This window comes from Spermophilus citellus (assembly GCF_964194105.1).
Source record: "Spermophilus citellus genome assembly, chromosome: 18".
Lineage (NCBI taxonomy): Eukaryota > Metazoa > Chordata > Mammalia > Rodentia > Sciuridae > Spermophilus > Spermophilus citellus.
The window spans coordinates 61,712,049-61,727,624 of record NC_138200.1 but is presented as its reverse complement, the minus strand read 5'-3'; the positions used below and the strand labels follow the sequence as shown (position 1 = coordinate 61,727,624).

At 46.8% G+C, this 15,576-nt stretch overlaps 1 protein-coding gene across 1 annotated transcript in view; it reads right to left on the bottom strand.

Moving 5' to 3' along the window:
* Positions 1–11,166: 11,166 nt before the first annotated feature.
* The window catches only part of WWOX (WW domain containing oxidoreductase), a gene marked incomplete at both ends in the record, with an annotated part of 882,099 nt that continues 877,689 nt past the window's right edge, over positions 11,167–15,576 (bottom strand). The window contains one exon of the mRNA XM_081274220.1: positions 11,167–12,463. Coding sequence (XP_081130346.1) covers positions 12,275–12,463 — 189 coding nt within the window. The remainder of the gene's footprint in view (positions 12,464–15,576) is intronic.

The following is a 15,576-nucleotide window of genomic DNA, read 5'->3' as shown; positions in this document are numbered from 1 at the left end:
AGTTATCTTAACATCTAAATAATACTTTCTTTTCTGCTTTCTTCCTTTGGCAATATTATTCTTCCTTTTATCAGTGGTTTGGGGTGGGCCAATAGATAGTCAGATAGGCAGGTAGATGCCTGAAAACTAGATAGCTGCTAATACACAGATAAGAAAAGCCACATTTGAATCCAGTGAGCTGGGCTTCTTCCTTCTTTGCTTGGTGTGGAGAACACCATTTCTGCTCTATTGCATGGGTCATTTTACTTCCACTACTGCTGACCTCAGGATCGGAATTTCCTTCACGTCTGCATCTGATATTAGTTTAAAAAGCAAAATGATGCAAAAGCTCACATTCAGTTTACTTAAGAAACTAGGTCAGAAGACCAAAAAAAAAAAAAAAAAAGGTGGCCTCTCCTCAACCAGGTCATCAAACGGCCCTGACAGGGTTGGGTTTTGGAGACTTCAACAGTCTGCCCCAGAAGATTCCACTGGCAAAGGCTGAGAGGACTGGGAACCTCCAGATTTGAATGCTGGTTCTCTGGATTTTCATCTGGGGGTGCGGAACAGTACCTTGGCTGTCCCTGATATTCTGCTCAAGAGCTATTTTCCCCCATTTTTCCAGAGGCAAAACTAATGTGACTACAGGGAAAAACAAGACATCCCTTATTTTAATTTGCTTTGGGGGTGATTTTTGAAATAGATATTTGAACCAGACCAGCCTGACAAGTGGCAGTCGGCGTCAGGCAAGTGGTAGTTGTAAGTTGGGAGACAGAAAATACTACAGTCTGCAACCTGTTACGGTTTGGATTCGAGGTGTCCCCCAAAAGCTCATGTGTGGGACAGTGCAAGAAGGTTCAGAGGAGAAATGATTGGGTTGTGAGGGTCTTAACCCAATCAGTGATTTAATCCCCTGATAGGGATTAACTGAGTGGTAACCGAAATGGGGGGGGGGTGTGGCTGGAGGAGGTGGGACTTGGGGGCGTGGCTTTGTATCTGGAGAGGGGAGAGCTCTCTCTGCTTTCTTCTGGTCACCATGATGTGTGCTGCTTCCCTCTGCCACACTCTTCTGCCATGATCTTCAGCCTCACCTCAAGCCCTGAGAAATGTAGCTGGCCTTCTATGAACCAGACCTCCCAAACTGAGCTCCTGAATAAACTTCTCCTCCCCTCTCGTCGTGTTGGTGGGGTCTTTTAGTCACAGCAGCAAAAAAGCTGACTAAAATATGACCCTATCCCGTATCATCAGAAAAAGGCATCACGAGCTGCTGACTTCACCTCCAAGACAAAAAGACAACCAAGGATCTCAGGGAGCATCGTACTGTTAATGGGTGCATTTTGTGCAGGAGGATTGAGACCTAATCTCAGAAAGTTTAAAGTTAGATTCAAAAAGGACAATCCATGGAGGGAGGCTGGTATTCACAGCAAGCCTGCGTGAGAACTATTTTCATACACTTGATTGATTTTTTTTCAATCTTTAAAAGGAACTCAATGGAGAGGGCATCTGCAGACCAACTCTACAGGCATAGGAAGGGTCATTTCATCCTGAGGGTTGCCCAGCTGTAGAAGCAGGATTTTAACCGAAACTTATTGCATGGTCCCGGTGGTCCACGTGGCTTCCCAGGGGCACAGCATTCTTTCAAGTCAATAGTCTAGCCCAGTTGGTTTAAGGCCGCTCAGCAATGGAAGGGCAGGATCCGGGCTGGGCTGTCTACACCTGACATGTCGTCCACCACCCTCCAGCTGGACAGCCCACACTCTGAGCCACATCTGGTGGTCCTACTTCCTGTGTACTCTTTCCATCACTTCTGTTGGAACCCAAAAAAGAAGCCCACCTTATCCAGACCCAGGATGAAATGATAGCCAGGTTGGCGTGCTAGAGGGCAAGTCCTGGGCATAACTGTCTCTTGCATCCAGTCCTCAGAAAGTTTCTCTGCTATTTAATTCCAGAAAGTGAACTGGGAGGGAACCAAGGATGGTTCTCAAAGCAAGGACTCCTCCACAAGTCCCTCATGTATATGTTTCAACCTGTTTGCAAGATCAGTGATTAATTGTGATAGTCTCATTCTTTGATTGATGCTTACCTCTTAGGAATGGAGGATTCAGTGAAGTGTCTTTATTACATATATGTATATTTTTTTCCTGTAGGCAACTATCCTGCAAATTAATCAGGGTCCCTCTTAATTAGATGGTGGAGCCGTGTGCTTAACACTGCATGCAAAAGACCTATAAAAACAGTCAAATTAATACACAGACTGCTGCTAGCTTACAGCCACAGAAATCAGGTCATTCTCTAAGAAAGTGAATTCAGACCCACCTCACCGATGGTTTAGGATTAAACCTAGCGTGTTGTACTTTGGAATGGAGAGAAGGGCTCCCTGGGGGCAAGAGGTGATCTCATCGGGGCCTTTGGACACTGCCTCTCCCCGGGATGGCTGGAGCAGCTAGCTGGTTTCTGGTTCTGCTCCCTGTCCTCATCCCCCCCTGCACAGATGGAGGGAGATTCTACACTGCCTACAGCCTGCACCCCATCAGTCCCCCCTCACTGCCCAGCACAGACAACAGGCCCCCACCTCCAGCCATTCACATTGCTCTGACACTTTTACGGCTCCCCCTGCTTTCCATTCGAGGCAGGCGGCCCCCTCAACTGCAGAGTGAATTCCACAGACCACAGAAAGGCAGCTCTAGCTGCAGATGCAGGGTCAGGCAGTTCTTTATTAGACTATCAAAGAGATAAGCTGCAAAGTGCCTACTTTCCAGATGAGCTCTGGGCACTCAGGAAGCTGTCCCATGGAGGTTAGTGACCTCTGTTTCCTGGGGGCAGGTAAGTCCATTTTGCTCTGGAGGTGAGTATCTAAAGTTAACTGTAGTAAACCCCAGCCACAGCCTTCATCTTCAGGAGGATACAGTCGGAGTGACCTGAGTGTGGTTGGTCTATTTTAAAGAAAAGAATTCTGAGAGGACCAGAGATGTGCCCTGGATCCCACTCAGATGGGTGAGGAAGGGAATCAAAACGGGTCTGGCTGGGCTTTGGCCAGTGCAACACATCCTTTCACCAAGAGCATTTTTGTTCTTATTGATCCCTGTATTGTTAAGCAAAGCTGCCCCCCCCCATTCCCTGTATCAGGTGCTGCTGCTGAAGGGAGGATCCGAGGTCCACCCTGCATAACACCTCCAGGGAGACCAACCTCACTGTACCATGTGTACAGGATTCTCCTCTTCTAACCTCCATAACAGGGTGTCCCTTGATGGAAGTCCCAAGAGGAACTTCTTCCTTTCAACTTCCTGAGCAAATGCCTTGTGACTCCTAAGAGAAATTTCTTTCTGACCAGACCAAATGAGGACACAGGCCTTTCCTCTGCCTGCCTTTACGTATCAGTATAAATGCTTTTGAGGTCACAAGTACCCATCCAGGCCAAGTGGTGAAGCTTTGCTCTCCAGAGTCTTGAGCCTTATCAATGCATTTGCCTGGCTTGAAGGTAAAAGCCAGAGTGAGATGTGGTCAAGCCCTTTCTCTGCAATATTATTGATGAAGCCAGCGCATGGTGCTATAATTGGAGAGGCACAGTGACCTTGCTCTCATTTAGACTGCTGGTCAGTGGGTGGATTGTTTTGATATTTTTCTTATTATTTTTTATTTTCTATAGGTGGCATGCTTTTAATTGTTTCCCCCCAATAGAGCACCACACAACTTTAGAAATTATTTAAGATAGTATGTTATCATCAGATTCTAAGAGACTGCTGCCAACACCCAGGATTTCTCTCTAATCAACAGTTTTGTCGATGCTGCTGATATTTTTCGTATCTAACTATTTCATACAAGGTCTTGAATGAGTATAAATGTTTACAGTATGGGGTGTATTATTTTACTTTTCTAATTGTACATTGTTTAAACTTTACATTAGCAGGTATCAGATGGATAAATAAAGAGATACTTGCGCTGATCATTGAGTTCAAGTTTTCTGCAAGCAATCATAAAAGGAATGTAGGATGGGGCTTGTCATATATTCAACGCCAGGTTTTGCAAAAGCCAGTGTGAATGCTCAAGGTTAATATGGGTGCACCGGGGTGGAGAGGTGAGGAGTTGAACAATTAGAGTTTGTTATTCAACCTTGGCAGAAAGTCAAACCCCAGCGGAGGAAAGCCTCTTATTGAATGCTCACCTGGTCGAAGCCACAGGGAGATGGTGTTTGTACACACACAGCGCTGAAAGGCAATTCAGACAAGCAAATGGCTATTCAAAAGAAAAATAAATCTACCTCCTTTTGTTTCTCAGATGTATTTTACTCTGTGCCACACAGCCCTGAAACCTCCCAACCTGTTCCTGTAGATAGATCTTCAAAGCTATTTTATTCCTGTCTATATGTCAAACCAAGAGAACTTTCTAGATCCGTCACTGCACCCTGAACTGCTCACAGCAGGACTGTAACACTCAGTGAGATAACCAGGCATGTTTAGGATCACTGGTACATTTTTCTTTTTCTTAAAGTATTAGAGGGGCTGGGATAGTGGCTCAGTGGTAGAGTGCTCGCCTAGCATGTGTGAGGCACTGGGTTTGATTCTCAGCACCACATAGAAATAAATAAAATAAAGGTCCATCAACAACAAAAAAAATATTAAAAAAATAAAAATAAAAGTATTAGGGTTTACTTTCATTATAGAAAGTGTGGGAATATAGGTAAGCACTAAGGCAAAGAGTCACCCGTACCTCAGTAATTTATATGGACTGATAACACAAATGTTGGTTTAACAGAAATGGAATCACACCCCTCAAATATTTTATATTGTTTAAGTCAACTACGTTTTCCCTACACTAGTATGTCATGGTAGCTAGAGGGCCTTGCCCTCTGACTCAGTTCCACTTTATTCTTCTGTGTTGGGAGGACACAAATAGACATCCACACAAAAACAAAAACCAGTGACCAGGGCTGGAAGGATTTGAGGTTAAGTATTATTAAGTTGTTTGCTTTTAAGAACAGAATTTCTCCATTAGCATGTGAATGCAGTTTGGAGAGTCTGAAACTCCTGATGCCTAAACACACACAGGCGCACTTGCACACACACACACACACACACACACACAATCACAAAATACTTCTCAACAGTCCACTCTCAAGTATTGCTCTTCTTTAGAATTAATCTCTAAAATTTTAATCTCTGAGTCAAAGGGTTTGTGATTACTGTGATTTATTGAGACTTCTACTTTAAACAACAGTTATTGTCTAGATCCCCATTTAAGAAACAGGACAACATCCTGAACTGTTCCTAAATCATTCAAAGATCTCTCAGCGTCCCCATGAGCAGGTTTGAAGGGATAGAAGCAAAAAAGCCAACCACTGCATCACAGAGTCCTTCAAATCCAGGCCACGCCAGACAAGATTCCCCAGAACCAGCTCTGAAAACCCCATCTCAGCAACCCAGGCTGAGAATTCCGAGCTCTCCCCCAGCACGGCAAGCCAGTCCTAGAGCCTTCTGAGGAGCATCTTCAGCTGCAGAACAATTAACGCCAAAAGGCTGGTGCAACCAGCTGACCCAAAGTTTAGCTGGTCTCTCCCTGTTCTCTGCATTCAGCCTTTTTTATTTCGCTGACACGGGCTCCTGTCCCCTTCTGTCTCTGTTCCAGACGGGTAGGGGCCTTCCAGGCCCAGGAACTTTAACTACATCCCTGGTAAGATTAGCACTGCTGAGTGCCAGATAGGCACATCACCTGGGAAATATACTGATTCGCAGGAAATCCACCTAGGGGACACACACCTGCTTTCCCCAAAGAAAACCCACAGTGTGGATGGAAGTCAGGCATATGGACAGCCAGTAACTGCCCAGAGACACAGAACTCTCCAGATTCTTGGACCTCAGCATTCTCCTTGGAATATTAAGGAAATAACCAAACCATCTCTCAAAATTTAATACAAACGTTACTTACCAAATCATTATTTCTGTCAATGAATTGTAGTCAGGGAAAGACCTTAACTCTCTAATAACAATAAAATGCATAAGTCACTGCAGTATATCTGTTTACCAAATACAGGATTTAAAAAGCATGAGAAGATTTTAAAAGATGTTATGTAGTTTGAAATACATAGAATTGTGCCCAAAGTATAAGCTCAACTGCATAAAACTAAAACAAGAAGTCACAAATAAATTTTAAAATACATTTTAGAAATAGGAAAAAAATACACCAGAATGTTTATACAACTTGCTTTGATTGGTAGAACTTGGTCATGAACGCTTGTCTGATATTTCCTTTCCCCAAGCTGAAACGCTAAGCATGCATTTGAACTTCGTAATAAAAACAGCAATCTATTTTATTTAAAGGAAAATCGTTTAGCAAACATTTCTAAGATCAACTCTGTCTCAATGCAATGTTGGAACCTTTTTTTTTTTTCATGAACCAATCTCACAAATCATGTTTAAAGGACTTACAAGAGAAAGCCACTGTCAGGTAAATTCGGAATCCTTGGAGAAGCCTAAACAAGTCTGGAAATAGAAAGTAAAGCAGGGAAGGCTGGGAGCGCAGGGAGGGAGGGCACACAGGGATGCAGAATGGACTTGCAGAGAGGCAATTACGGAACAATCCCTGGCATCGGTGGTCTCAGGCTTGAATGGCCTCCTCTGTGGTGAAAAGGGGACATTTATGTTGACTTCCAAAGTCATGAGACTCGACTACATAAAGACAGCAGCACTGCAGGAAAGCACAAAAAATGGGTAAACACTCAGGAGATGGAACTTTACAGAAGCGGACTTTTAGCCCCTGCAATGTCTGGCATCCAACAAGAGACACTGTCACAATTCCAAAGTCGAGAGACAACCTCCAATGGAGCCTCTGATAAAACCAGGAAGGCCAGAGGGGCCCCCGCCTCCTGTGAATGCGTGACGCAGAGAGGCGCTGGGTGCTTCCTCCATTTTGAAAATTGGAAACAGCTTTTATCCCTCACAGCTAGCATGCAGCAGGGACAGCCCTGCAAGCAGATCAGTTGGCTGCAAGACAATCTCCTGATTGGCGTGGCACATTTTCATGAAAGCACAGGTACATCAGCGGCCAAGAAGGGGCCTGCTGAGAGCCCCAACCAGGGGTCAGTCCATGAGCCAGCAGGAACCAGAGACTCCCAGGTGAGAGTCTGGGTCCTGTGCTGCATTCGGCTGAGTCGATGTAGAGATGCAGCTGGTGGCAGGAAAAAGCAGCACAGCAAAGTCGAAGCACCGTGGACTGCGTTTTCCTACCAAAACCCCCTCTCTGTAAACTCACTCGGAATTTCCAGACTAATTAAAATTGTGAACTCGTCCTGGGGGAATATAAAAGACAAAATGCTTATGGTTTAAATAAGTTGGCTGGCTGCTTGGGAGTATTACATATAAAGAGATCGAGGTTGTGACAGTACAAGGCTAAAATGCTTAAAAAATATAAATGTCAACACCCCATGTTGACAAGGTTGCAAACAAAGGGAACAGAAGTGGTAGGAGGGGCCCTTCCCAACCAGTCGGGAGCTCCCAGCCCCTGCAATGTTGCCGAGGAGGTAAATTAACAGGACTAAAAGCATCTGCAGAAAGTTGCTAAGCAAACTGTTAGTACTACCAAGAGAACCTAGAAATAACCCAAATGTCGTGGGCAAGGGCTGGGTTTCCAAATGGTGGCACATCACCAACACGATATACTAGGCATCTATTCAAATAATTGAAAGTTTTGAGAAACAATGGGAAGGACCCAAAAACCAAACACCATGAAGGCTTGAAAAGCAGCATTTAAATACAAAATTGTATGTACAGCGGTACATGAGTCTTTCTTTTTCTTTCTAAAAAATTACGTTTATTGTTGCTACCTCATTTCATCAATAGACACAAGAATTCAGAGTTTTTTTTTTAATGATTCTGTGGATCACATTTCATGATGTCATTTAGCATTCTAAAGTGACTTCAACCAAACCAGCTTGGCTATGTTGAAAGGCACAAGGTTGATACCCAGGGTAGGTATTGCTATTTGAGATATTTTTAATGTAAACTTCTAAAAAAAGGGTAACCGCTGGTGACCAGAATGGGCAGCAATTGTGCAAGCCAAGCTTTCTCACTTAGCATTGACCTTGATGAAAGGAATCAGGCCTCCTTCATTGAAGTTCAAAACAAAACGAACCATCGCCTCATTTTAAAGAGCAAAAGCCACAAGCCACAGGGTACAGCCTCTGCCAGGGGACGCTTCCATTTCTTGTTTCCTATTGATAAACTGCAGCAAGTCCCTCTTATTTAGATGTGAAAGTGGAGACCGGCTGCCTCTAAGGTTTAATGAAACGTAGGAAGAGGGGGGAACTCAGAAGAGAAGGACCACCGAGGACTCAGCCTCTTTGTGCTGTGTGGTGGATTCCATGGCACTGGGAGAGCTCAGAACCTATGTCCACTAGAAGGAAAAGAGGCCAGAGGCAGACATAGGCAATCCCTCCAGGTGTGAGGGTCTGCTGGGGAACACTGGGGCCGGGGGGGGGCTGGAGCCAATATCGTCGGATAAATGGCATGTGCAAGGTGGTTTGTCAAGTTTATAGCACGCACTACCCACCAGAAGGAGCACCAGCCAGATCCCCTCCTCAGGCAAGAAGTCAGCCAGCCTTCCGCTGTGAATAATTCACTCCTCGTGTGCATACTGCTGTCTCTGGGCCACCCATAGGGTAGCAGAAAGCATACCAAATTGAGGCAGGCAGAGCTGGCCTCAAATCCTGGCTCCACTATTCACTGTTGTGGGGCAGAGGGGAGGTTGCTGTGACTCTCTGACCCTCAGTTTCATCCTCTGAGCATTCAGGGAAAAGGTAAGTGTGATTTTTCCTACACTCTCAACTGGCACTGAGTAGATTCTCAATAAATACTATTGGCAATTAGTAGCACTGGTGATGACAGAGTAGGATCGTTATTATAATAAGTAGTAATTTATATGTATTCACATATCTAGGTACGTTGGATGTGGTGAAAGAGAGACTTGGCCGTGGAATGAGCTCAAACAGAAATTGTCCTAGTCATTTGTCATGTGTCCAGAAATCACTGACAGAATTAGCCAAAGAAATGACAGTAATATACCCAGCACAGGTAAACGGCCCCCCAGCAATGGTCACACTGATCTCAGGAAGAAGTGGACGAGAGGAAGCCTGGCCATTGTCCTGGGCCTCCGTTCATCTTCAAGTACCTAGAGAGCTCTGTAGACGTGACCAGGGCCTTGCGTCTTGGGAGGACTCCTGTAAAGTCTTTACAGCAGGGACTCCAGGGCTTTACTCAGAACTGAATTTCCAGAATGTAGCCCTCGGCACGTTTGTGGGATGGAAATGTGAAGGAATGTGTGAGGGCCTGGCCTACGTGACTTGGGGACTGTTGAGGTGGGGCTCCTCATCTCCCCTGGCCTGTCCCCCCGGCCTCGTCTCTTCAGCCTGAAGCAGGTCCACACAGGAGTCAGAGATAGGAGGAGGAGGCCAGCATTCTCCCTTTGCTTCTCCTTGGCATCCTGGACACGCCCGATGCTGATGCTGCTCCAGCATCGTCTGTCCTGACTTCTGTCCGGGTGCCGAAGGCGACAGGTCAAATTAGAGTCAGACAGGCAAAGTCACCTCTCTGCCCAGCCTGAGACATCTAGGTGGTGCATCCTACCAGAGGGACACTTGAGGCCTGTGGAGGACTGGTGGCTTTGGTGCAGAGAAGCTGCCTGACCTTGACATCGAACCACCACCGGAGGAATCGTGGCTCTACTGACGTGTGCACTGGGTGGACAGTGGTAACTCTGAAACCTCTTGGCCTCAGTGTCTTCGGGTGTAAGATAGGAAGTGGGCATCGCCTGGCAGGACGCGGTCACCTTAGAAATTAGACGGGGCACTGAGGCTAGTTTGGCGAGGTGTGCAGCTCGCAGTTGTCACAGTGGTGGAAATTACTTTCATGAATAGAGACATTGGTGGGCAAGAAGGATCCTTCCCCTGGAGGTTACTTATTAAACCTACTATGTGCCAGGAGCAGTTCAAGGCACGTGGCCACACTATGAAAAAGACAAATGCCATGGGGTCTCTGATATAGGGTGGAGAAGAGCAGTAAAGAAACTCTTCATATGGCCAATAGTATTGTCTTCATATGACAATAAGGGTAAGGGAGGCTGACTGTGGTGACAGCGCAAGTGGAGTGGCTGGGAGTGTCACCTCGTTGGAAACGGGTTACACTTGAACAGAGATCAGAAAGCAGCGATGGAGGACCATCCAGACCTCCGGGAGGAAAGCTTTCAGCCGGGATAACAGGTGTACAAAGACCTGGAGAAGGCCCAGGTGGCCTGCTGGAGGGACACAGGAAGGCCAGCATGGCTCCTAGCAGAGAAGGGGAGGTGCCCACGGGGGAGGAGAAAGGTACCTGAGGACCAGCTCATGAGAGAACTCAGGCCACCGCTGGAATGTGGACTTCGCTCAGTGAAACGGGACGTTGGAGTGGTTAGCTTTTGCCGTAGAACACGCAATCCTGAAAATTAGTGGTTTGAAATAACAATTTTATTAATTTTTGCACTTCTGTGGGTTCACTGTGGCGTTCCTTCTCTGGGCTGGCTCAGCTGGGGCTGTGTCCTCTGTGATGACCTCATGTAAGTGAGGTTACCTGGATGTCAGGAAGGTGACATTATCTGACTCATACTTTTAATGGTCCTAGAATAATAAGGATCTTCTGAGGGACAGCATAGCCCATGCGAGGCTGTAGCCAGGCCTGGGCTAAGGGAGAGAGACGATGTTCCACTGGGTGGAGGCCCAGAGATTAATGCATGGTGCTGCCTAGACTGACGCTACCATTTCCAGGAAGGGGGACAGGACACACATGCCACCCTCAGGGTCCCAGTACTTCATAAAAGCATCTCTGCATCATGCCAGAGTGGACTTCCTCTTGTCCTCACTCCCTTACCTAAACTCTGAATTCCCAGAATCTAGCTCAAGATGACTGTCGGGTGGATTGAGGATGTAGGAAGACTTGGTCTCTGAGACCTAGGGGACGTCTTAAGGGTGTGGCAGGTCAATGGAAAGAGAAGAGTCCCTGGCTGACCTCCTTGGTTAGACACTCCATCACTACGAGCTGGGTGACTACCGGGAAGCCAAGCTCCCAGGGCTGGCTGCAGTAACCCTGCGTAAGTAATAAAGAACTCTTCAGGTGAAATCAAACGGTAGTCACTTTTCTTTTTCTTTCTTTCTCTAACAGAAAATACAACGCTGGCATGCTAACCGCGTGAGACAACTTGGCCCATGAACAGCCACAAAGCACAAAACACAACTCGAACTCAGAGAAGAAGCAAGAATGGTGTTTTCCTGGCGTCTACAGAAGCGCTTTATTTTTCCTCTGGATTTCTTTTCTAAAAAAAAAAAAAATTCAAAAAACAAACAAAAAAAAAACTGACACAGACTTTTAAAGAGACGATAGGGACTTTTAAAGAAACTTTAAACGAACTTCAGGTGAAATAGCCAAGCATGCTCTTTTATTAAGCATGGGATGGGAGGAACAGGAGGAAGCAGCAGCAGGCGGGAAACCCAGCCACTGGGCTATTCTGGAACCTTCCAGGGAAGAATGAGGGAAGTATTTTTACTCCCCACCCCAAGAATATTCCATGTACCCCTGAGGACACGCTGCCTCCCATCTTGCCCATTAGGTAGGTAAGGAATGATTTGCAAAATGGGTTATAATCTCTAAAGAATTTTTTGGATAGCTTTGGCAAGGGAGTGGAGGACCAGCACACTTCTGCCCGCTAGCCCCGCCCACTGCACTGTGTCTCTGGGTGTCCCCATTTCAGATGGCTAGACCCAGGTTCTGAGATTCTCTCCAGGAAGTTGTCAAACTGTCTCAGACTTGGTGGAATGAATAACTGTTTCCTGGGTTTCTGCAGCATGAAAGGATGGGCATTTGCTTGTTCTTCCCTAAGCAGGAGAAAGCCAGCCTCTGACTATAATGATGGCCATGGTGGTGGCCGTGTGGGATAAGGGGACACACCAGGCTGTTCCAAAACTGAGAGTGAGTTGCTATGCTTCTACAGTGAGGGAAAGAACTGCACACCCATCAAGCTTTCCCCTCCCATCAGGCCACCACCAGAAAGCAAGGGACCCACACCCACCCTAATCCCAGAAAAGCGACATCGTTCCTTGACCCTTCGATTCCCTGCTTCCCCTTGGTGCTTAACATTTTTCGCTCTGTTGCAATTGCTTCTTTTGTGGATCTGCGCTGGAGGGGAGTGGAAGCCCCCAAGATGCTAAGTAGGAGGGGCCTGCATTGGCCCGTGGTGCTGCTCAGGTGCAGGGACGTGGGAGCCATCGTCGCCCCAGCTCCTAGCTGGACTGCCCGCCGACACGTTCCTGGACCAGCCTCTCGCTGAGCGCCCACAGCGCCCGGGCCGTGTCTTCGCTCTGGGCTTCTGGTGAGGGCAGGCAGCGGCAGCAGTTGTTGAAGTACATCCCTCCCAGGCCCTCCAGCTCCGGAGCGGCTGCGCAGTACACCGTGGTGGCAGCTCCCTGTTGCTGGAATCAAAGATGGAAAAAAAAAAAAAAGAAAGAGAATGTGTAAGTGGAGGGAGATGTCCTTCTGACTAGGGACCAGCCAGTCTCCTTCTGCCTGGGTCACCCGAGTTGGGTGTCACATGGTCAAGGGTACTGAGTTCGAAGCCCATGACCGTCAAGGGAAGACAAGTTCACAAACTCCACTTGGAAAGCTTGTGTGACTTTCCACCCCTCCGACAGGAAGAAGCTTCGAAAATAAAGACACTTGTCAATATGTCCTGCCAGGTGCCTCTTCTGCGAAGAGAAAAGACAGAATCCTTCCTAACACACAGGCACACATTCATCGACCCTCGGCTTCCCAATGTGTAATGTAATTTGACACCTAGATCTTTCTAGAACTTTCTGTCTGGACTATTCACTCTTAATTACAGCCCATCAGATAGAAAACCTGAGTGGGGCTAGAGGCAGATCAGTCCTTTATTCTTTGCCCATGGTGCTGCTGGGGAAGAGTCTGCTATGCTGTTAGAATGTTTAGAACACACAGAGACATGCTCCGCACACGTGCCCACACAGACACACGTTAATTTGTCCAAAAAAAAAAAAAACTGTTCCTAAATGCCATATTTGTCCTGGATTTACAACGGGACAGTGGCTAAGGGGGTGTATTTCCTTCTGGCGCACTTCAAAAGGCAAGTTGCAGTGAATGCCATTGATCACTCTCCATCGCCTGGCATGTGACAGTTGGGGCTGTGGCTGGGGATATGTGCACTGATGGGGCACCACGTCATCTCGACTGACAGAATACTGCCAGGATGCTGTAAAGAGGGCAAGAAATCACTTTGCTTTGCAGGCCATAATTAAAAATAATAGGCTGCTGCTCATGGGAAGACACGATACGCATGGCTCTAATTTAAAACCAATACAGTTTACCTGGCACCTTATGATTATTTATGCGTATCGCGGCCATTGCTGCATCAACTAATTATCAGCTGATGGGGAGGGGGTTGCCAAAGAGGACCCGAACAGGTAACTGCAGACCGGGTGCCTTGAGGAAAACATGAGGGGTGTTTGATTGTGGGGGAAATGAATATCCCCAGTCACCCAGAGGTCATCATTTTTCTGCCCCTACACAGTGTAAAAGCAGGTTGCTTCTCAGAGGGGCATCTGCCTAAATGGTGATTTGGTTTGCATTTGCTGTGATCGTACTCAGAATCACCAGGGGCCAGGGCCATGCTAAGAACCAGGACCTCCAGGTGTTATGATTTTAGGAAAGTGGTATAAAGCAGACTTGTTTTGTTGATGGGTGTGTGTGTTTTGTTTTGACTTCAAGGCCAGGGTCAGTGATCACCTTTGAATTGGACCGACCATGGAACGGTTGAATGCAGCCCAGTGACTAGATTGTGGGACAGGTGTCAAGTGTGAGACACAAGCTTTGGCTCAGTTCCACGGGACAAGTTCCGTTAGTCTGGAATTTGAGCCGACAGGACTTGAACAGTCACTGGTTTGTTTCCTCCCCAGCCCCCTCACTGTGCCCACTCCCCAAACAGCCTGTTCACGCCTTGGCTTCTGCAGTTTATCCCCCCAACTCACTTGTGTGGCCAGAGTCTAATGGAAGTGAGTTTGGGTCATCCAAATTTCCCTTTGATGAATTATTAGTCTCAATGACCCCTAGCTTAGCACCTGCCACATTTACCTGAAGACCTTCCAGTGGTCTACCCTGCACCCCAAGCTGGAACAGGGACAGAAAGGGACAGAAAAGAAGAAGTGGGGACTACAAGGTTCACCCAGATAACTAAGCCAAACATCCTCCTCCCTGGTTTCCAGGAGAGTTCGCGTGGAAATGGTGTTTGCAGCAATTGAGGGTAGTCTGTCTTGGGTTCCCATTTCACTTGGTAGCTGCAAAACCCACCGGGGCACGGTCAGGTGGTTTGCCATTGACTTCCAAGTGGGTGAGAATGCAGTCAGTTCACACTGAGGTCTAGCCCCTTGTCCCCAACCCCTGAGAGGTCATGATATCAGTGTTGGTGCATCACCACAGACTGGCCTTCCACAGGTCCCTCGGTCCTGAGAAAAGACCCAGGAGGCCAACTGGGAAAGCAAAGAAGAACCCTTTCAAACCCATGGCGTATCCACACATTCAAGGTTGTATTTTGCCACTCTGCGCATCTAATATCGTCTCGTGTTGCCCTCTGGCCTTGATGGACTGCTGTTTCTGCAAAGAAACTTTGTAGTCACTTTGGAGAGCAGGGACATGCACCTACCCTGCATGGAATATGCAAGCATGGCCACTGGCCTCGTTTTGTGTGAGCCGACATTTGGCTACTATGCCCAAAACCATGACTTTCAGAAAGCCCATTTTTTTTTGTTTTGTTTCTTATCAAGAGTTGGCTTTGGTCCCCTGTCACCAGGTTTAGAGTGGTATATAATCTAAACTTCATTGCCAGTGGCTCTGGCTTTGAGAAACAGCACAGGAGGGCCCCTGAAAGCAAGATCACCTTCTCCAAATATCAGCTGAATACGTTTGGCAAAGTCTCCCTCTGATTTTGCATGGTCCTGCCATGCTGGACAATATCTGTTGGCCCCATGCCCGCTACTCCATGGGCTTCTTGGGGAATTCTCTTTCCAGCTATCCTAAGGGCAACCTCTGAGTGACATCTTTCTACGATCAGATGTGACGACAGTTTAATAACAAGTTCTTGTTTTTCGCTCATCAGCTTTTTGGTCTGCGTATCATCAGCATGAGACTGAGCCACGTTAGTGAGATCTCATTAGTAAACAAGTTGGCACTGCTGATACAAGATGAAACGTTTTTAAACTGATAAAAAAAATTTAAAGAAGCACTTTAATCACCATCAAATGACTTTCACGCCACTTTTGGGGGCATCGCTACATAATTCAGAAAAGATGAAAGAGCTGTATAAAGGAAGTAATGTTAACAACGCTGGTGTAAAATATCTGTCACCATTGCTACTGATTCACTGTGATAAAATAATAACACCTTGACATATAAACACTGGCTGCAGCTGTGGGTTCCCCTAAGTGATTTTTTTTTGAGAACAATTTATCAGTAGGTTGCAAGCAGCTGCTGATCACGGGACCTTCGGGGAAGCAGCACCTCCGTCCCCTGCAATGGC